The 19,544-nt window shown below is 50.0% G+C and overlaps 7 protein-coding genes across 7 annotated transcripts; 3 read left to right on the plus strand and 4 right to left on the minus strand.

The window, feature by feature from the left end:
* Nucleotides 1-1,228: 1,228 nt before the first annotated feature.
* ARB_04076 (uncharacterized protein) lies at nucleotides 1,229-3,610 on the minus strand (the record flags this gene model as incomplete). Its single annotated transcript, XM_003017153.1, has 4 exons — nucleotides 1,229-1,535; nucleotides 1,734-3,260; nucleotides 3,313-3,412; nucleotides 3,490-3,610. 4 exons carry the CDS (start codon nucleotides 3,608-3,610, stop codon nucleotides 1,229-1,231), a joined length of 2,055 nt encoding a protein of 684 aa, XP_003017199.1.
* Nucleotides 3,611-8,514: 4,904 nt separating this feature from the next.
* Nucleotides 8,515-9,497, minus strand: ARB_04077 (uncharacterized protein; the record flags this gene model as incomplete). Its single annotated transcript, XM_003017154.1, has 2 exons — nucleotides 8,515-9,066; nucleotides 9,138-9,497. 2 exons carry the CDS (start codon nucleotides 9,495-9,497, stop codon nucleotides 8,515-8,517), a joined length of 912 nt encoding a protein of 303 aa, XP_003017200.1.
* A 306-nt stretch (nucleotides 9,498-9,803) lies between these two features.
* ARB_04078 (uncharacterized protein) lies at nucleotides 9,804-10,787 on the plus strand (the record flags this gene model as incomplete). Its single annotated transcript, XM_003017155.1, has 2 exons — nucleotides 9,804-10,145; nucleotides 10,212-10,787. 2 exons carry the CDS (start codon nucleotides 9,804-9,806, stop codon nucleotides 10,785-10,787), a joined length of 918 nt encoding a protein of 305 aa, XP_003017201.1.
* Nucleotides 10,788-14,206: 3,419 nt separating this feature from the next.
* Nucleotides 14,207-14,506, minus strand: ARB_04079 (uncharacterized protein; the record flags this gene model as incomplete). Its single annotated transcript, XM_003017156.1, has 1 exon — nucleotides 14,207-14,506. One exon carries the CDS (start codon nucleotides 14,504-14,506, stop codon nucleotides 14,207-14,209), a length of 300 nt encoding a protein of 99 aa, XP_003017202.1.
* A 743-nt stretch (nucleotides 14,507-15,249) lies between these two features.
* Nucleotides 15,250-15,852, plus strand: ARB_04080 (uncharacterized protein; the record flags this gene model as incomplete). The annotated part of the gene is made up of 1 exon (XM_003017157.1): nucleotides 15,250-15,852. One exon carries the CDS (start codon nucleotides 15,250-15,252, stop codon nucleotides 15,850-15,852), a length of 603 nt encoding a protein of 200 aa, XP_003017203.1.
* Nucleotides 15,853-15,970: 118 nt separating this feature from the next.
* Nucleotides 15,971-17,073, plus strand: ARB_04081 (MFS monocarboxylate transporter, putative; the record flags this gene model as incomplete). Its single annotated transcript, XM_003017158.1, is given in 3 exon segments — nucleotides 15,971-16,565; nucleotides 16,585-16,659; nucleotides 16,772-17,073. The coding sequence occupies 3 exon segments, from the start codon at nucleotides 15,971-15,973 to the stop codon at nucleotides 17,071-17,073; spliced, it is 972 nt and encodes a 323-aa protein (XP_003017204.1).
* Nucleotides 17,074-17,461: 388 nt separating this feature from the next.
* On the minus strand, nucleotides 17,462-19,499 carry ARB_04082 (uncharacterized protein; the record flags this gene model as incomplete). The annotated part of the gene is made up of 5 exons (XM_003017159.1): nucleotides 17,462-17,716; nucleotides 17,796-17,936; nucleotides 18,008-18,558; nucleotides 18,651-19,095; nucleotides 19,176-19,499. 5 exons carry the CDS (start codon nucleotides 19,497-19,499, stop codon nucleotides 17,462-17,464), a joined length of 1,716 nt encoding a protein of 571 aa, XP_003017205.1.
* Nucleotides 19,500-19,544: the final 45 nt, after the last annotated feature.

The raw sequence follows: 19,544 nt of genomic DNA on the forward strand, positions 1-19,544 counted from the left end.
GTGAGATGCAACCCGACGCCGTTGAAGCGGTTCCAGGTGAGGAACGGCAGTCGGGTGATAGTTACGGCTAGGATATAAGACGGGAGAAGCCCGTTATATTATAGCATTAGTACGGAGTATGCCATCGGTTCGTATTAGTTCATATAGGTTCATATAGGAATGGGGCTCTATATTATCAGAATTATCATTTAATGAGCTAGGGTAATTTGAATAGCTAGTTATACTGAGAGACAGCAGCAAGCAAAGGAAAAAGGAGACGAGGCTAACAAATATCAGAACGGTGCACGTCAACGTCGAGGAATATATATATATAAAGGAAAAGGAGAGAGAGAAGTGACACCGAAGTAGAGGAAGAATGAGAGAATAATGGTAAATGAAAGAGGTCTATTAGCACAGAGACTATAATTAAGGAGAGCATATTAAAATGAGAAAGAAAACAGACATGTCCTATATCCAATTCCCTGGCAAAACCACTGCCCATCCTTCCAGATGAAAAGGAGAGTAATATTAAAAAAGACAGAACAAACAAGGGGGAGCCCATTTTCTTCCTTCATACCATCACCTATCCTCACTTTTTTTGTTATCTTTCCATTTTATAAAGAAACACTCACAGATGCAGGGAAAGAAAACAATGCCAAACAATTCAAAATTCTTCTTAAAAACTTGATAAAATCAGACAAAACGGACTCTGGCGGTGGGGACGGACACCGTATGCATCGGACAGGATAGGAAATATACAGGAAGGAAAAGACATTATTAAAGGGTTAGGCGGAAGAGCACCCTGAGTTGTTCAGTCCTGGAACGAGGCAAGGGGGTTCCGCACAGGTAAGACTGTAACATGTAGAGACAGAACGGGGAAGGGAAACGTAGGATCCAAGCAAGGAAACCCACGAGATTATGACGTTGCAACATAAGGTAGGTAGAGGATGATAAAATCATGACGGGCCAAAAGCATAGAGAACACCTGTCTCTATATTAACCGGGACTGTTTAACAGAACTCCATGATAGCCCAGAGCGTATATATAAACCGTGGTATGGCACGGCGCACCCGGACGGGAAAAGGCGGGAATGTTTGTCCAGGGTCGAAAAAAAAAAGACCAAAAGCAAAAAACAAATGCAGAACGATTCTCCCAGGCGAATAAGAAAGCAGAGGCTGATGGGGTGTATTTTCGTAATCTAAATGAACTTTATATAAATGGAACGAAGAACGGGAGGGCGGGAAGAACTTCATATCTGCTGTTGTAGCATCTGTGGTTGGACCATTTGGGGTTGGATTATCTGGGGGGCCACCATGGATGGTAGATTGGAATGGGTGCCCATCGAGTGCATGGAGGTGACATTGGCCATGTTAACGACGGTAGTTGGGAGGTAGTTCGCACTGGAAGTTGGAACTTGTTGTGATTGCTGTGGTTGTTGCTCATGCTGGCAGACTGCGACTGACTGTTCGCGGTCATTTTCTTGCTCATCCTCCTTGAAGCTTGGAGGCTGAGAGCCGGTGTTGGAAGACTGTTGCGTCTCATGGACACGGCGATGCCTGTAGATAGTTAGTCTATCAGACCTAGATTGAATGAGATAAGAAAGGGATACATACTGTGCAAGGTTGTCTGATCGAGAGAATGCCTTGTTACAGTAAGGGCAGGTGTATGGACGTTCTTGCGTATGTGTTCTTACGTGTCTGTAGGAAATACGTCAGCAATATTCAGGGCACAAGGATGGCTTCGGAGATACATACCGCTTGAGATGCTCTAGACGCTTGAAGAGGCGGCCACAGGAGGGAATGGGGCAGGAGTGAGACTTTTGTGGATATGGGCCGAGCTCCATCATAGTAGCGCTTCTGGCACGACGAATGGGACCGGGCCGATCACCCTGGTGCCCGTTCATTAGGTGCATAGCGTCGGTGCCATCAATTGTCTCCATATTCGACAATGAGGATACGGTTGTTGTCTCACCCATGGAGATGGGAACAGACACCTGCGTGTTCTCTTCTAGGCTGGGCAGGGGAGTGGTAGTGCGAGAGTGGTGAACACTGCCCTGAGAGTACATGGCACGCGGAGGCGAGTCTTCATGGGAAGCATCGCCTTCAATCGCGGTAGACATGGAGCGACGAAGGTCGCTTGGTCGGTGGACAGCATGAGGCTGGACCGGGACTTGAGGCTGATGCATGTCCTGGGAATGCGATTGTACATGCAAGTTATTAGTAGCTGCTGTGATAGCGTTGGTGATGCTTGGTGGGATGGACGAGCGGCGTCTTCGCTGCTTGTATGTCGGTGAGCCTTCTATGACGGAATAGACGCTGGAAGAAGGAAAGCTTCTTGAAGCGGTAGAGTAGTGAGGAGCGGCAACGTTAGAAGGGGGAAGTTGCATCATTGGGTTAAAGGAGGAGGCTGATCCGATATCTGGGATGGCAGTGTAGAGGCCGGTATCCTCATTGGCAATGTAAGCCGGCTCTGAAGTGAGATGCATAGTATGCTGTGGGGGAGTTAGAGGCTCAAAGGAAATACCACGGTTGGCATACTCATCGTAATGAGAGGATACGAACGAAGGAGCAGGCGAGTATTCCATGTATGTGGGCATGGAGGTATGGCGCTGGTGGACCTTGGAGACTGGAACACCATTGCGGTCGTATTGGAACTGCGGGTAATCAGCCTCGGTCTTGACGATCTGACCGCCCATCGGATCGCTGCTGACGGAGCCGTGGTACATTGTGTTCTGCTGCTCGTCGTGAACGACGGGGATGGCAGGGGGAGCCATCTGCGGTGGTGGCATGGAATCGGTAGCTCGCGGCATGGGCGAGGCCGAGTAGGAAGAAGCGAACGCAGACGAGACGTGCGCGGCAGAGAAAGAGGAGGAGTTTGCCTGCTGAGCCTTGGTCAACTGCTCGTAGAGCGACTGTGAGGAGTCGAACTCGAACGAGAGCGCGGGCTCGTTGACGGCGACTGTAGTAGCCTCCTGGCCCATCTTCTCACGCTTCAAGTCCCGCTCGAGAGCGTCGAGGAAGAGACGGTCATGAGGAACGCTATACCAGTAGAAGACCTTTTGTTTCTTCTGAGTTCGGATGCAGTTGTTCTTGTACAAGAAGTCAAGGAACGGGCTCTTGGGCTCTTCGAGGGAGGCATCGGTGCCGGCCTTGAGGTTACGAAGGTCCGAGAAGATGCCCTCCTCGAACTTCTTCGTGTTCTTCACCGGCCGTCCGAATGCCTGGAATCGAAAGGAGAGGCAGCGGACAATGTCGGTGCCGGAGATATGAAAAAGATTGTTCCTACTGGGGTTAACGACCAGCAAATCAGTTGCCGCGAGTGAGCATGACATACCATAGGACACATGAGACGTAATCGCCGGTGGGTAGCAAGAATCGTCTGATGAGCTGATCTGGCGTCCAGTCTACTGGAGCGGAGATGAGGAAGTATTTGACTGTTCATGAGAAGTTAGCGCCCAGTTGCCACCAACCAATACCCGACGGAAATGAAGAAGAGGAGGGAAAGTCGTACGGTTGTCAACCTGCTGTAGAGCGACCTGTACATCCTGCGGCAGGCTCTGCTGGGCTTCGTTTGATAGCATGAAGGTCTCTGGCTTCTGGGGAGGCGGCATGGGCGCGCCATGGGGATACATGGTGATGTGCCTGACCTGAAGAGCCTTGAATTAGCATTAAGCGCTGGCAGTTCCGACCTGGCTCAACGGTCGGTAAAACGGTTTGAAGGCCGACTAACCTGATCAAACACCAGTCGCAGACAATATCAAGGTAGCAAGATAGAAGTAATATGACAGACAAAAGGCGAAACGTAGGTGAATAGATAGAAGGCCCAACGTTGGCACGGCGTAGTGTAGCGTACTCAAGGGGGGCAGACCGGGCTTGATTCAAGTTCCGGAGTGGTTTCAGCAGTCAGAGAGATGCAGAGAAGGCCCAGCCTTCAGCCTTGCAAGCGGACAAGAGCTGTTCGGGGATGATGAGACGGGGGATGAGACGGCGGATATGAGATGGGCCAGCCCAAGGAAGCAGTCGAGTCGCGGATGGGCAGAGAGAGACGAGGAGAGGGCAGGATGAGGAGCAGAGAGAGTGAGAGAGAGAGGCGGAGAGGGACTGAGGATATATGTAAGAGAACGGGCTAGCGCAAGGGCGGTTGGATAAAGGGGACGGACGGGGAGGGGGGGGGGGATGTGGGTTGATTTGGTAGGCAGAGCGAGAGACGGCCGTTTAATGAATGGGTGGAAAAGGAAAAGAGAGAGAGAGATAAGATCGCAGACCTGGGAGGGAGCGAGAAGATGTATCGACGGACCGCAACGACAAGAAAAAAAGAGACGGCGGAAAGGGAGGTACTTCTGCTCTCTGCAGCCGCCAGCGCAGCGATGGAAGTACCAGTCGCCAGCAAGCCGTGCGTACCGCCTGTACTGTCAGCGTTTTACGCCTGCACAGGCTCGGAGTCGCTCGGTTTGCCCCCTGGAGGCGATGGTAAGGTCGTATCGGTGATACAGGGCTCGATTGACAGCCAGCGAGAGTCGAGGGATAGAGATGGATGGATGTCCCTTCGCGGCCTCGAACAAGCGCATCCCAGGGATGTCCCTCTAAAGTACTGCCACTGGCCTGTCCCTCTGCTGGCCCCTCTGCCCAATAGCGAGCCGATGGCGATGTGCTGGGCTGGCGGTGCGCTGGGTGGGCATTCAAACTAACGCCAGTGGAACCCCCTAATATAAGACCTGGGTGTTTCAGGTTCAACCTGCGGACTTGATGTGCAGGGGGCGACGGGGATGCGATCCTCCTCCACTCACGCTTCTCCTCTCGTTTCAAGGCCGTATGACATATAATGTGCCAGGCAGGGATGGGCTGGGCTGCGAGGTACACACATCCACCTGCAGGTCTGAGTATATTCAAATATACAGATGGACACTGCGATGCCTCATGCCTCTGCTGGCACGGCTATATTTAGGACCATTGCATTTGGCCATTTCCCGTACGGAGTACATATATATAAGCATTGTTCTGCTGCTTGCTGCTGCTTCTGCTGAGGCCGGCACCTGGGGAACGAAGACAATCATTGAACGCCGCTGGTACGATGTGCGCATATGCATGAAAGAAAGATCGTAAAAAAACCGTCGGTCCATAATTAGAACAGTAGTTCCCTTATCTTCAGGCGCTGTGAAGAACGACCAGATTATTGGCGCCGGCATTCTACCATCTCTGTTCTGCCTCTCTCTCGTCCTTTTTGCTTTTCCTTTCTTTTGCCATATCACGGTTTTTGCTTTTTCCTCCTCTTCTTGTCTTCAAAAATATGATGCCAAAGTGGTGGATCCATGCATGTGTATCCTTTTTCCCAAGCGCTTACGGCTCGATCGGGCAACGGTTACCACCTTATGCTTCACTCCCCCTTATTTCTTTTTCCTCTTGTTCTTGTGCTCGGTCTGCCTGCTCTCCTCGCAGGAAAAAAGGTTGTTTATTTAAGTATACTCCGTATCGTCTCTAGCGATGGCGAGAGAGGCGTTCGAAGGTGCATATTGCATCCCATTTTCGTTCTCCAGCCTCAAAGATGCCGAACCAGGAATGAAAAAGGGGGGACAGAGCTAGACCATGGCGGAAGCGTTCCATGATTTTGATAGAGCTACCAGGCACGCAACCATGGCGTCATGGTAGCGAGGCTAGTGAGCTGACGGACAGATCGTTCTCCTCTATCTTCCTCTCCATTTCTTGTTCCCTTCCCCTCTTGACCACGTACGCTGCTGACAGGGTCCTCCTTGCATTATGGGCTTGGAGGAGAGAACTCTGGCTCTGGTTCTCGGGAACGCCACAAGGTGGAGAGAGCCGATCGCGATGATTCCATCGAAGCAATGAAAAATTTTTCGATCTTGTTCTGTTGCTCCCCATTCTGGGGCTCATAGGGGAGCTAACTAGTTCTTTTGGCTCATGCTCCGTTCTTCCAAGGTCAATTGCTGAAAACATGATTCCTGCATGCTGGTGGCTTCTGAACCCGGAGTAGCAAAAAAAAAGGGAGGGGGAAAAGCATGTCATGCTCGAGATCACATTTACTCATCACACGACTGGGATCTCACAGAAGACCGTTATGGACCGTAATAGACCGTTGGCCCTGGAGAATTGGCAGGGCCGCTGTCGACCCCTCTAAAGTAATCTCATCTGATTAATCACCGTGCTTCCATTACTATTGCAACTGGATGCCTGGCTGGCTGGCTGGCTGAGAAGCTGTCTGTCTGACATAACACATCGAAGTCGTAAACCAGGTCGAAAAAACATGGTTAGGAGCTCTGGAACCGGCGATCCTGAAACACGCAGCCAACTCCGAGCGTTCTTTCGGAGATACTCAGAGGTGGACAAAGAGGCTTCAGAGTAAGCGACTGGAGGGACTAGAGAAGCACTAGCCGGTGACAGCTCGAGCAAGGAACCCCGAGGCGAATCGTATTGACCGTTTTTCCTTAACCAAACACCGGCAATGATGGACGTGGACTTGCACTTGCTCCCAGTTTATCGATCAAATTCGTGATCGGCCAAACGGTCATCGTACGTGTGCCCAGCCTACTAGCGAATTGTTCTTCGGGTGTTCTTCAGCCCTCTCCACACCTCAGTATGGACTATTGCGAAGTTCGTGAAATTTCTTGCCGAACTATTGCATGTGTTCAAAGAGGCCTACTGAATGGTCAACCTGTAGTTCGTTGTGAGGATGAGTACGGAGTTCTGAGGGCTAGACAAACCACCTCCACCCCTTAGCATCCACCCTGTACATATGTTTGAACAACAAGTTGGATGTTCTCTAATCTTGATAGAACGTATTCTCCATCACTAAGATGGCAAACTTACTGACTCGTTAGTTCGAAGGATGATGCAACATCTTCAAACCGTAGCTTTGCTCAGATTCTGGCCCTTTGCTGTTTCTGGATGGCATTCTGGCGTATACAGTTGACCGATTAGGCAAATCGCCTCCCCAGATCGACCACTGCCAGCTAGTTCATTAGCTGCAGATGGCGGACGAACCTCTTACTCCTCCTTCTCCTCGTTTTCCCCCCTCTGTCAACACGAGGATCTCTCTTCCAAGCTTCAACCTAAGCATTTTTGCAAGTCACCATCCATCGCCTGGCCAGCCACCTCCTCCCGCCCAACCAGCCAGCCAGCCCGGTTTACTTTTTGTACACCGACATGTTGGGCTGTCCAATAATACACTTTCTGGTCCTGCTCTTCCGAGCTGTCTCTGCACTCATGATCCATCCTGATATTGATCGCGATGCCTGCTTGGCGAACCCGGGCCGTTTCGTCGGCTTCGATGAACGAGTGATCGCTCTTCCAGCTAACTGAACATGGCCGGCTGCATCGGGGGAGTTTTCGGAAACGGGAATGGCGTGAGAAAAGAAATATCTAGCTATGATCATACATACATGCATTCGATGAGGCTGACATCTGTTGACCGTCTTCTTGCTTCCTTTTTTTCTTTTTTGTGTATGCGTGCGCGTGAGCTCGTCTTCTCCAGGACTCTCTCGCTAGGCTGGGGAAGTTGGAATGCCGAAGTCACAGGTCGTACATGCGCTTCTGTTTGGCCACTAACGAACTGACAACCGGTGTAGCTCCACCGATTGATTGAAAATGGCTTGACTGACAGGCGAGTATAATAGTACCAAGTTATGCAGGGGGAGCAGGAAGTTGCGGGGAGTTGGTTAGAGCTATCGGTTCTGAGTACTATCTGCTCTTGTTACTGGGGGATTCTTCTGGACGGTTGCATTTCTCACCTCCACCTTCGAGAGACGCTAGTTCAAACTCGAGATGACGTTCATGTCGTCCGCCGAATACGGAACTGGATAATTTCTATACCCGGTCCTAGCAGGATCTCCAATAACTGCTTCCAGTCTGATCTGATTCCACATTTGATGATCTGATCTCACTTTATCGGCCTCAGTGCACAGGTCTGCACTGTACTGCATTTGGCAGTATACATGGGGTTGCCTAACGTTTCGAGGTATCCTGGGAGCAAGATGGCACCCGAGGTCTGCTTCAGGTACAGTTTCACCCCTAACAAGGGTGGCATTTAGTGTGGGTCATAGCTTCTAGATAGTTAGCCCAGCCCTAGTAGTGGAGGAGAGCGGAATTGATGGATCGAAGGCAGAGAGAAGCCGTCATAAAAAAAAAAAAAATAAAGGAAGAAGGGTAAGTTTACCTGCGGCGTCAGAACGTGGCCTCCACAACGGGCCTTGGTGTGAAACATTGCCCCTGGTCTGCAAATCGTCCATCTTGTTGACATGTCTGGTTTTGATAGACATCGATAAGCCAAAGAAGCTGGAGAGAGAGAAGAATATACTTTATTTTACCGAACGCACACGCCGTTCTCCTCGCTCCCTCTTTGCTTGCTCTGCTGAAGGATACGAAGACCAAGGAGGGAATTCCATCCATATGCTCACCGTGCACCGTGTAGTTGTATGCAGGATGCCAAAAAGGAGCAAAGAATGGAGAGAAGCTAGAGAGCGAGTTTCTCTCTGACAGCATCTCTCCTTTATTCTTTTTCTCGTTCCCTCTCCTCCCTCTGGATCTAGCGGCGTTTCCCCTTTCCCTTTCCAGATCCCCTGCCTCCCTTCTTGCTAGATTTCGGGCCTTGAATCGCCATAACATCCCGACGACTGAGTTTCAAAGTTCCGCCAACAAACTTGCCAACCGACGGACCGCCAATACCGCGCTCTCGCTTTTTGGCAGTTGGCTTAGACTTTGCAAGCGAGGGACGCTCCAGAATGATCCCGTTTTCCTGCGCCTCACGCCGTCGTCTCTCTTCTTTTTGTGTAGCTTTTGCGGATATCCCTTTCCGGTGAGACATTGGCATGTTACTCTGCGTGAAAATGGACGTCTTGGCGCCGGCGGTTTGTGCACGAAGATCAAGGGCCTTGTGCCTGTTTACACCAGTCGGGTTGAGGTCGGATGCAGAATCAAGGAGATGAGATTCTTTGAGCAGCCGCTGCAGAGCTAGGTCATTCTTGAGGTTGGCGGCATCTGTCGTCAGGTCATCGGTAGCTTCTTCTCCACCTTTTCTCGTCTTCGCCGTCGTTGCCGGCTTGGTAGAGTCGGAGAGGAGGGATGGCGGTTTTGAGCTCTGTCCAACGGGTCAATCCAGTGCTTCTGACCATCATTTGGGGGGGGGGGGAGGGAAAGTAGCGCACTCACCATAAATTTCTTAACAGTAGCTTTGTCAACGAGCTCCGTTCGCAGCTTTGGTGTTTTGCTGTAGTCCACCACCTCTGGCACTGGCCCGTTGCTATCCTCGTCTTCACTACTGTCCTCTTCCTCAATGCCATCCCACTCACCCTGGTCGCTGTCATCCGTGTTATAAACATTACTGGATCCATCCAAGGTGGCCCCTGATCTTGAGCCAGGTAATTCCAGAGGTTCGAAGCGGGATTCAAAATATTTCCGAAGACGTTCCTGTGCATCCTGGGCAGATGTATCGAGTGTAGACTCGTCCTTGACGGCCGCAGCCTGCTTCCTCGAGGCCACCGTGACCTCTCTCTTCCTCTTCCCTAGCATTATTAATCTCTGTGGCTGCTCCGGACGAGATATTAAACATCCTATGTCTCTTTGGCTTGACGTCTCTTTTTTTTGCTTATCCAGAAACTTATCGCCAGGTTTTTTCTTTTTTGGGTAAATCACGTGACAAATACCTGGGCTATCGATAGAGATTATTATCAAATACGATTCTTATGTTTATTATTAGCTAACTATCTCAATGACGAGCAAATTATAAAGACGGAGAACCCATCGCGGGGTGTTTGGAGAGGCGACAAGACATCTAAGACAGGCCGTTTCACATCTCCGCCCCCCCCTCCCCTCGATATGACTCGGTTTCGCCCTTGTATTGACCTGCACGCGGGCCAGGTCAAGCAGATAGTGGGAGGAACCCTGAGCACCAAGCCTGGGGAGCTTAAGACAAACTTCGTCTCCGACCACTCCGCTGGCTATTTTGCGAAGCTATACAGAGACAACGGGCTAACGGGCGGGCATGTCGTGAAACTCGGGCCGGGAAACGATGACGCCGCTATCGAAGCTCTGAAGGCATGGCCAGACGGTCTACACATTGCTGGTGGGATTACAGACAAGAATGCGCAGTACTGGTTGGATGCTGGCGCAGAAAAAGTGAGCAATGAAACGCATCCTGGACCTTTTCTTGTTGGCTATGTATGGCCTTTGCTTTCAGGATGCTAGACGGTCCTTGGAAAGCCGGTGATCTAAACGGATAGTTAGGTCGTGGTTACGTCTTATCTCTTCCCAGACGCTCAATTCTCCATCGACCGGCTGCAGTCTATACTGGCTGCTATAGGAGGTGACACGTCAAAACTAGTCTTGGACCTTAGCTGCCGCAAGCGAGGGAATACCTGGTTTGTGGCCATGGACAAATGGCAGACGGTCACCAACATGGAGATAACTCAGGGTACGTGTTGTATGATCGACATAAAAAAGCCTTCCTCCTCCTCCCCGAAGTCGAGGTATGACGAAGCCTGCTCTGACCAGTGTTATCCGAGGACTCTAGAGACCATCAGCATGCTCGAGCCGTACTGTTCTGAGTTCCTGATCCATGCCGCGGATGTAGAAGGGTTACAACAGGGTATTGACCAGGAGCTGGTGTCCAGGCTTGCAGAATGGTGCACTATTCCGGTCACCTACGCTGGCGGAGGGCGAGGGATAGAAGACCTTGAACGGGTGAAGGAGAAGAGCAAAGGAAAGGTCGATCTCACGATAGGGAGTGCTCTGGATATCTTTGGAGGATCCGGCGTCACTTTCGAGCAGTGCATCGAGTGGAACACACTAAACGCTGGCTAAATGGAGAGCTGTAAGGACCTGTAGTCATCCGGTTTATAGCAGAGTAGCTTCATATATCGATGAATGTCTCCTAGCGAGCGTCTGTTGCTCTCAGAAGTTGTTGGGTTGTTCTTCGTGTCCACAGAGAAATGGCTTGCTGCGTAGTTAGAGAGCAGCGCTTGGCTGTGGCTCACGAAACTTCCATCACTGACGCAACATCGAGTAACCTCGCAGCCCAGTAAACACCTCCAACCACCGACCTCAGCATAGCTTGCATCGCAGCGACCAAGCAAAAGCTGTAGATCCTATCTTCTGCTACCTGCTACTGTCTGTATCTGCCTCTGTCATCGTGCTTCTCCCGCCACCATGAAGCCCGTCGTGTCTGCTATGAACGCATGGACATGGTAAGAGCTGCCTATCCCATCAAGAATATCGTTGCCTCCGCCCGCTAACCATGGACTCTTTCTCTCAATCTATAGCTGCATCATCTCCATATTTGCAGTCATCATCCTCTCCGTCATCGGCTCTCTCTTCAAAGTGCGTTGTCTCCGACCCTTTTCACCCTGCGCGCATCGCAGCTTCAGCTCGACTAACATATCATCAAACTCTCGCCGCAGGCCAACCACCACTCTATGACCGGCTCTAAGAAGGATGCAGAACACCCTGCAGCTGTTGCAGCCTCAATATTCACCGCCGTCGTCATCTATGCTGTACGTTTTCACCCCTCCCCCGGTACTGGGCTTTGCCTCCGCGCTTCCGAAACCTGATATCTGAAGAGCTTTCCTTTTATCACGCCATCTCCCGAGAATCATATAACTGACTCGCAGCTTTATCTAGTGCTTTGCCGTCTTCTGCGGCTTCCAAGCCTTCCTACATATGCGATCGAGCCAACGGGGAGCCATATCGTTGAATTGAAAAAAACCTCCGCAACACCCACATCCATTTTCATTTATATTCTTTTCATTATCAGCAATGTTGCGTTTATATCATAAGGCTGGCTAGCTTTAATGGGACTGTTCACTACTTCTTTTTTAAATATCTGTTCCTGTGAAAAGATGAGCTATTGATTTGGTATCATTTGGATCGCTAAGGCGGTGCGTTGTTTTGGAATGGAGATTGGGGAAGATCAAGCTGCAATGATTATATCCCACCCACTGGGAGGAACTGTTGCAAGTAGATCAAGGTCATCCTCTGTCCTAAGTATTTTGCTGTGTACGTTCTAGATTCCTCTAATTGATTTCTTTTCTCGGTGTTATATGCGGTCTCCTGGCTTTAATGATAAATTCTTCATTTGATAGACTCTATATTTGATCCTATACACAACAAGTTTTGTAGCTGGTCTTATTCACAGTTTGGATCAACCGATTTCTATATCCCTGCGAATGTCTAGATTTGCAAAGAATAGAAGAAGATGGGGTTTCGTACATAAATGTTTGGCATTCAATAATATGAAAACAATCAAATCTCAACAAAAGGCAACTGGTATATGAACTTTTTAGCAAACATGCACCCGATCATTGTAAGCCTTCTTGCACCGAAACCAAGCCTAGAAATCCCCAGGATCCATTTTTGACCACCAACAAGCAGGCAGTTAATTCCTTGCTTCCGTAATGGCAAGATTGAGTTGCGGGAGGTCAGGGCTCTAATTCCTGCATGATTTATGGAGCCCGGGGATACGGGGCAAAGAAGCTAGAGGGTGTGCGGAAGGACATGGTCCTCCGAATGAAAGCAACGAATTCACTGGGAAGCGGATACTGGCGTAACTATCTAAAGACCAAACAAAGCCTTCCTCCAAGAACACCATCAAGGCAGAAGGGAGCTGAAATAGCAGGTTATATGCCACTAATGCTTCCAACCCTGCTCCTCCTCCACCCCTCTTCTCAAGGCTTTTAGGCCTAGACGCCAAAAAAGATCACCGTGTCGATCGGATTGGCTGCTGAGAAAGCTCACCAAAACATCGTCCTAATGGCTTCCAGGAGGTGGCGCTTACCAAAATGGACTGGTAATTGCCCATATTGCTGGGATCTACGGGGTGGAATTGGGTATCGTCGTCGGGGATCACTGTTACCTGCGTCTGCATGAGCCAGAGTGCTGGGATATAAAAACCAATGACATCTACGATACTCCTGCACCCAGCATATACACGGTTGAGTAGCGCGTGTATTTGAACCAGATTTTAATTTCGACAGGGAATTAAGCGGTGCAGGAAGGCCAGAAAAAGCAATATCACTTGAGCCGGTTCCAATGGGGAAGCCCCCATCATGTATGAAGATACGGAGCCCACTGTATACAATACACAACTCACCAGTAGCTATACGGAGGAAAGCTGACATTGCATGTTCATGCATTCCACAAACCCCGATACATGGGGGGGCAGATCTTCTGGTTCGTTATTATTCACCTCCGTCCAATCATACCATATGGACATCCTACTGACACCACTGATAGGCCACGTATACATCCGTTTAGGTCTCCCTTCCGGCAGTTGGCTGCCAATAAGAAACTGTCGTCTCCGGATGTATCAGCCTGTCGACAAACAAGTCTTTCCAAAGATGTATCACACTTCATCCCAGCTTCTACCAAGGTGGTCAAGCGATATCAGCCCCCCCATCTAAGAGAAGTACGAGTGCTCTCGCTTGCTACAACGGAACAAGCCCAATCGCCACAAGAGGAAGTTATCGATTGATTGGCCTATGATCTCTGAATAGGCGTTCGCAACAACTCCAGCTTGTGTGTGGTGGTAGTTATAGCGCCGAGCTAGGAAATAGGAGAGGAAGAAACCATTCGACAGACTTCACAGCAGATTCATGCTACGATCCCTTCGCTAGCTGCCGGACTGAAGAGGGGATGGATGGTGGGACGGTTCGGAATCGGGGTTAAAGCCCAACTATCAACCCTGCACTAGGAGCGCTCTGCGGCATGCACCCCCCTCAAAATGGTGCATAAGGCGTTTCTAGTCCGGACAAGGAATGTTTGTTACGCCAATTCTGGTATATTGGATAATGGAAAACGAAGAAAATAGGCTGGTTGACACCTCTGATGTGTCGTCAGCAGGTACGAAGGATGCACATCCGGTGACGTGCGATTCTGCGGAAGGGGAGCTGAATTCGCTTTCAGCCCTGGGTATGAGAAGGTCATAGCACTTGACAAAGGCATCATGCTGTATAATCAGTTCTAGATCAGCCCAAGGGCAAGATAGTGTCTGGCATTGGCCTTGTACGGTGGTCACCTCCCAGCGGATATATTCCGCATCTTTGGGGATGGTTCAGGCCTCCAAACCTGGAACGACTGTTGGGCGATATCAAAACGCCGACAATCCCGTCCATTTGATGATGGGTGTCCTCATGCCAGGATAAATGAGAGAAATCCTTGCATGTGCAGAGCCGCGGATTTGGAATGAAGATTGACCACGGCCTGTCTCATAGAATACTGCAGGGAAATCAATCAAAGCAATGGGACATCCTTGCAAAATATTCAACCAGGACGGCAGATAAACCGCCCGTTGGCCTTCTCTCTTTTCTCTTTTCGCCTTTTCCTTTTTCCCCTTTCCCTTCTGTCCATATCAAATAATAAGCAAAAAAGAAAAGAGAGGAGAAAGAGAGGAGGCAAAACCAAGCGGCAGCCCTGTTTTGCGCATGGATGTGAAACTCCACACTATAGTTAGCATACAGCCATCCACACAGCAGCAGCACCAAACGAGCGCCGAGCTTCAGTAATGATGGAATCCATCCATACTCCATGTGGCGGAACAAAGAGAGATAGAGATGGCAAGCGCTCACGATAGCCCAGAGCCCGCTCAACCCGCGTTTGCCTTGCCTGGTCAGCTACAGGGATATTAGCAATCTCAGACTAACTAGCTGGCGACCCAGAGTTTGGATGTTGATCATGGCTCACTATTCTGGAGTTTCCGGGGAACTACACGGCCGGCATGCAGGGAATCCTCCGTGTCTGGTCTTTTTCTACCGGCCATTTGAGGACGTGAAGTCAACCACCGAGAGGAAGAAAGAAACCTAACAACATACATCATCGCCGGCAACGAGGTTTGGCTAACAAAGCCATACCTAATTATTAATAGCAACCGGAACTAACTCCGAGAAGGAAAAAATATAGTTGACTAGCTAATTCACCGAAAGCCCTACTTGGCTCTCTGGTCACAGCAACTTCAGCCTCCCGTACACGGAGTAGGGACGGAGTACAGGGTACGGAGTATGTCACTCCCCTTCGAGGCATCCGGGCGAGTAGGGCAAGCCATCATGCATTTGTGATCGGCTGTTGATGTGAAGGAGCAATACGAGACCAACCAACCTGCAGCTTGAGTCACTTTAGAGTGCACAGCAGCAGCAGCAGGCAGACCCAGGTTAATAGCTAAGCTAGCAACGCATCTGCCTCGGCAGTTCCAAATAACACAGCACAGGCACACATCAGAGAAACATACCCGGCACAACAGGCTGCGCTTCCGCTTCGTACCACTGCTGCGAACAGCATGATGCCCGATATCCAGTGCCCCGGGGCGGTTATCCCGCTCCAACGTGGTGAGCGTAGAGGCCAGGATCACGGACTTGAACCTGCGGGTGAGATGCTTCCAGCGGATGCTGCGGGCAGACATGAGTTTGCTCCCACCACTCGCAGGCGGCAGTTTGCGGTTTTGATATGCAGCTTTCTGGCTGTTTCCATGACCATAGGCCCAAATTTCTCTTATGGCGTCTTCCAGGAATACTACGTTACAAGCACCGACAGTGTCTTGGACCCATCAGAAGCGAAGAACCGAGCAGCGGTGGCCTTGGTTGGTACGCTCGGTGCTGGGTTGACCTGGAGTGGCTCCATTGTGATCAATCCTCTCGTGAGCAGAGTGAGCGGCAATGCAAATCAGAAGATTGTAACTGCAGGATGCTGCCTAATGAGCGCTTCGTATGCACTTGCTAGCTTGTCCCAGAGGGTTAGTGAAAGCAAGCAGCCCCATCCTACTCCATACCCCATACCTCCTTGCATTGTATTCCATAAGCAATGTACTCTCTCTCTCTCTCTCCTTGCATACCAGCTATTTCGATTTGATTGGATGGTCATGCATCCAGTCTGTTTTGAATAACCGAAAAGCCATACCCAACGCTCTGGTAAACCACAAACAATAAACTAACTATAAACAAAAAATGTAGCTATGGCACCTCTTATTAACCCAGGGTCTACTATACGGAATGGGTAGTTCCATGGTTTATTTTCCCATCCTTAGTGTTGCCCCGGAGTATTTCGATCGCCATCGTGGAGCTGCTATGGGATTTATTCTGAGCGGCGCTAGTATTGGGGGACTGGTCCTCTCCCCCCTTGTCCGAACGCTTCTGGGCGTCATTGGTGTACGCTGGACACTACGAGCAATGGCCCTTGCAAATCTGGTCATCACTCTTCCAGTTGCAATATCTGCTCCTCCAAGCCGCAGCATGACCAGAAGACCAACGCTGGTCAACATACGACTTGCAAAGAAGCCTGCATTTATCCTACAGTCTCTTGCAGCCTTACTTCAGGCGAGCGGAAATTTTGTTCCAATGACGTTTTTACCTGAGTTCTCAACCGTTATCGGTTATTCTGTTTCCTTTGGTGCTACGCTTCTTGCTGTTAATAATGGCATCAACGCAGTGTCACGAGTCCTTATGGGTGTTACAGCAGATAAGCTAGGGAGGCAGAATACGCTGGTTCTGGGTGTTGCTGGAAGCGCCGCGAGTGTATGGTCTCTATGGCTCGCGGCTGCTGGTAATGGAGGAAAAGCCGCTTGGCTTACATTTGTGGTTGTGTATGGAGTCCTAGCAGGTTCGTATAACTAATACAGCCATCAATCCTCCCTCCCCTCCCTCCAATCGACATAATTGCTCCGAGATGACTGCTAACAGTTCCGTGATAGGTGGTAAGAGCCGACCTAACCCTTTTTATTCCAGCGACCTAACTACGACATTTTAACCAAGGAAAGATTGACGCTAACTTGGGGATGTGTAACCCTCAATCCATCTGATACTTAGCATTCAATGCGCTCTTTCCAACCACGATCACGGAAATCTTTGGCGTGCATGCCTACGCCTCTGTCAATGGCTTCCTCTACTTTGTGAGAGGTCTTGGTGCACTATTTGGCTCCCCCGTTGCTGGTTTTATCCTGGGGAATCCCCGTGTCCCTTCGCCGGGTCATGAGACCTCTACTCTGCTACATGACTATCGGAACCTCATTTGGTATGATGGAGGCCTTCTCTTGGCTTCATCCCTTTGCGTGATTGGGGTACGTGGTTTTGATGCACTAGAGAAACGCAAGTGGGCCTGGAGAGCATAGTGTGCCTTTTCCAAGGTATTCAGAGTAATATTTATGGACCTACCATTTGCTCGACAGGCCAGTGGTACGGGTATGGCTATACCACCACGGAGCGCATGGTAATGAGCAAGCTCAGTATAGATACTACGGTTATATGCTAGACTTTGTATTAGTGAGTATTGTTGATAGATAGGCATTCCTAAGGCAAAATCCCCACTCATATCATGCAAAATATGTTTTGTTCGTGGTCACCAAAATCTCTTCTACTTTGAAAAAATTGAATACGCCTAGAATAACAAGAGATGTCCGCTTTAATACCATTCTAAGGTAGATATGTGCCATCAAATATAAAGACATCATCATTCTCGGTATCAGATAAACCATCCGTCTATGTCTATCAAACTCGTTTTTAAAAAAGGAAATAGACGATTCTCATCCAAGGAGAAGCGGTTCTTCTCTTTTCCATAACATGGTTATGGGCCTCCCAGTCGATCTCACGGCGTCCAGCGTCGACATCAACATCTCGGAGTTTCAACCACCTTTTGCCTTTCCAGATATGGGCACACAGCCAAAATAAAATAACAACGGGAACAGCTAGGTAGGTCTTGAAGAAGCCTTTTGCGTTATTCACGCCTCCACCAAGCGGCCAGACAGCGGTATAAAACTGTGAGATAACGTTAGCCATTGCAATGCTACCAGTCCGTAAGGGACCCCTTTTTTCATGGCGAGAACGAAAGACATACCTGGGCAATGAACACCAGACCGACCATTATAAGCCCAAACCATGACCCCCAGACGCCAAAGGCAGCCTTGAATGGTATTTCATCCAAGGAGTGTCCCTGGAGTTTCCATGCAGCACGGAATCGGATATGTGAGTAGCATATCTACAAACATGTTAGATCTCGACTAAAAGAGGCGTTGACTGAATGACAGGAGAAAGTGTGATAGAACTTACACTTCCCCAGGTAAACAGAGATGCCAGACCAGAGAGGGCTAGCAGCCAGCCGAAGATCTCCTCGCCGCTGGCAGTGATATTGATATAAGCAAGGAAGCTGACAAGAATCATAGCAACGGTAGAAACAAGTGGTCTTCCGGCTCGATCGACATAGCGGAACATTTTGGGCGCATAGCCCTGCTCAGCAAGTGCAGTCAGAGTTCTGGAGCCACCGTAGACGCCTGAGTTGCCAATTGAGAGCACAGAAACCAGAATAACGACATTGAGAAAGCTGTCAAAGCCTGTGAGACCGGCGTCTTTTGCGATGATAACCATGGGAGACGCTGCCACGTCGATCAGACTACCGCTACCAAGGAGACGTTTTTCGGTGTAAGGCACCAGCAGGCCCACGAAAACAAGGGAAAGGATATAAAACAGAGTGATACGCCAGAACACCTGCTTCACTGCTGACGGAAGGGACTTGAGTGGTGTTTTCGACTCGGCTGCGGCTAATCCAACCAGCTCTGTTCCCGAGAAAGAAAAGGCTGCGGTCACGAAGACGGCACAAACGCCTGGTGAAAGTCAGTCATCAGTCAGTATGTTGCATGTCCATTGAAATGAATCTACAGCAGAAGTCCTACTGGGAAATTAGACATGTCTCTACCTTTGAATCCATTGGCAAAGGCTCCGGGATCTTGCCAGAGCCTGGCGCCCCAGTACTCGTTATATTTCCCGTACGAGGGGCCTCCCCCGAGAACACATATCAGGGCTATGATCATGAAGATTATTATTGACACCAGCTTCAGACTGCTGGCCCAGAACTCTTCTTCACCATAGCCCAGCACGCCAAAGAGATTGATTATGATAATGCCGACGATGAACACGGTAATCCAGACAGCTACGCTGACGTTGACTCGCCAATATCCGATTGTCAGAGCAGCAACCGTGAGTTCCAGCGGTAATATAATAGCCCACTGGAATATGTAGTTCCAGCCCATTGCAAACCCCCAGGAAGGATCGATAAAGCGAGCGGAATACGTATAGAAGCCACCAGATATGGGGTATAGAACCGCAAGCTCGCCGAGCGCATGAACGACATTGAACATCATCTATACGGCATTGGCAGAGGGTTAGCAGCTGATGCACATAGGTCCAAAACTCGGAGTATAAATCTGAGAAGCCAACTGACCATGCCCGCAATTGCAAAGTCGATAACCAATGCTCCTGGGCCGCCGGCCCTCAGGGCAGAACCCGATCCAACGAACAAGCCGGCGCCGATGCTGCCTCCAATGGCAATCATGTGCAGATGCCGGGACTTCAGCGTCTGGTTAAACTGGTTGTGTCTGTCCTCGAGCGTTCGCTGCTTGAAAGACTCTGGGGTGCAGCCCATGCGCGTCCAGAATCCCAGCGCCGGCGATGTCTCCAACGTGCTGTCCGATACAACATCGTTTTCCTTGCCGCTGCCACCGTGATCCATAGCCAGGCCCGGCTCTTTCTTCTCAAGCACCTCCATGCTGGTTAGCTGCCAGGCGCAGTAGAGAGAATCCGATGAGTCAGG

The sequence above is a fragment of the Trichophyton benhamiae genome (genome assembly GCF_000151125.1).
Source record: "Trichophyton benhamiae CBS 112371 chromosome Unknown contig01293.0, whole genome shotgun sequence".
Lineage (NCBI taxonomy): Eukaryota > Fungi > Ascomycota > Eurotiomycetes > Onygenales > Arthrodermataceae > Trichophyton > Trichophyton benhamiae.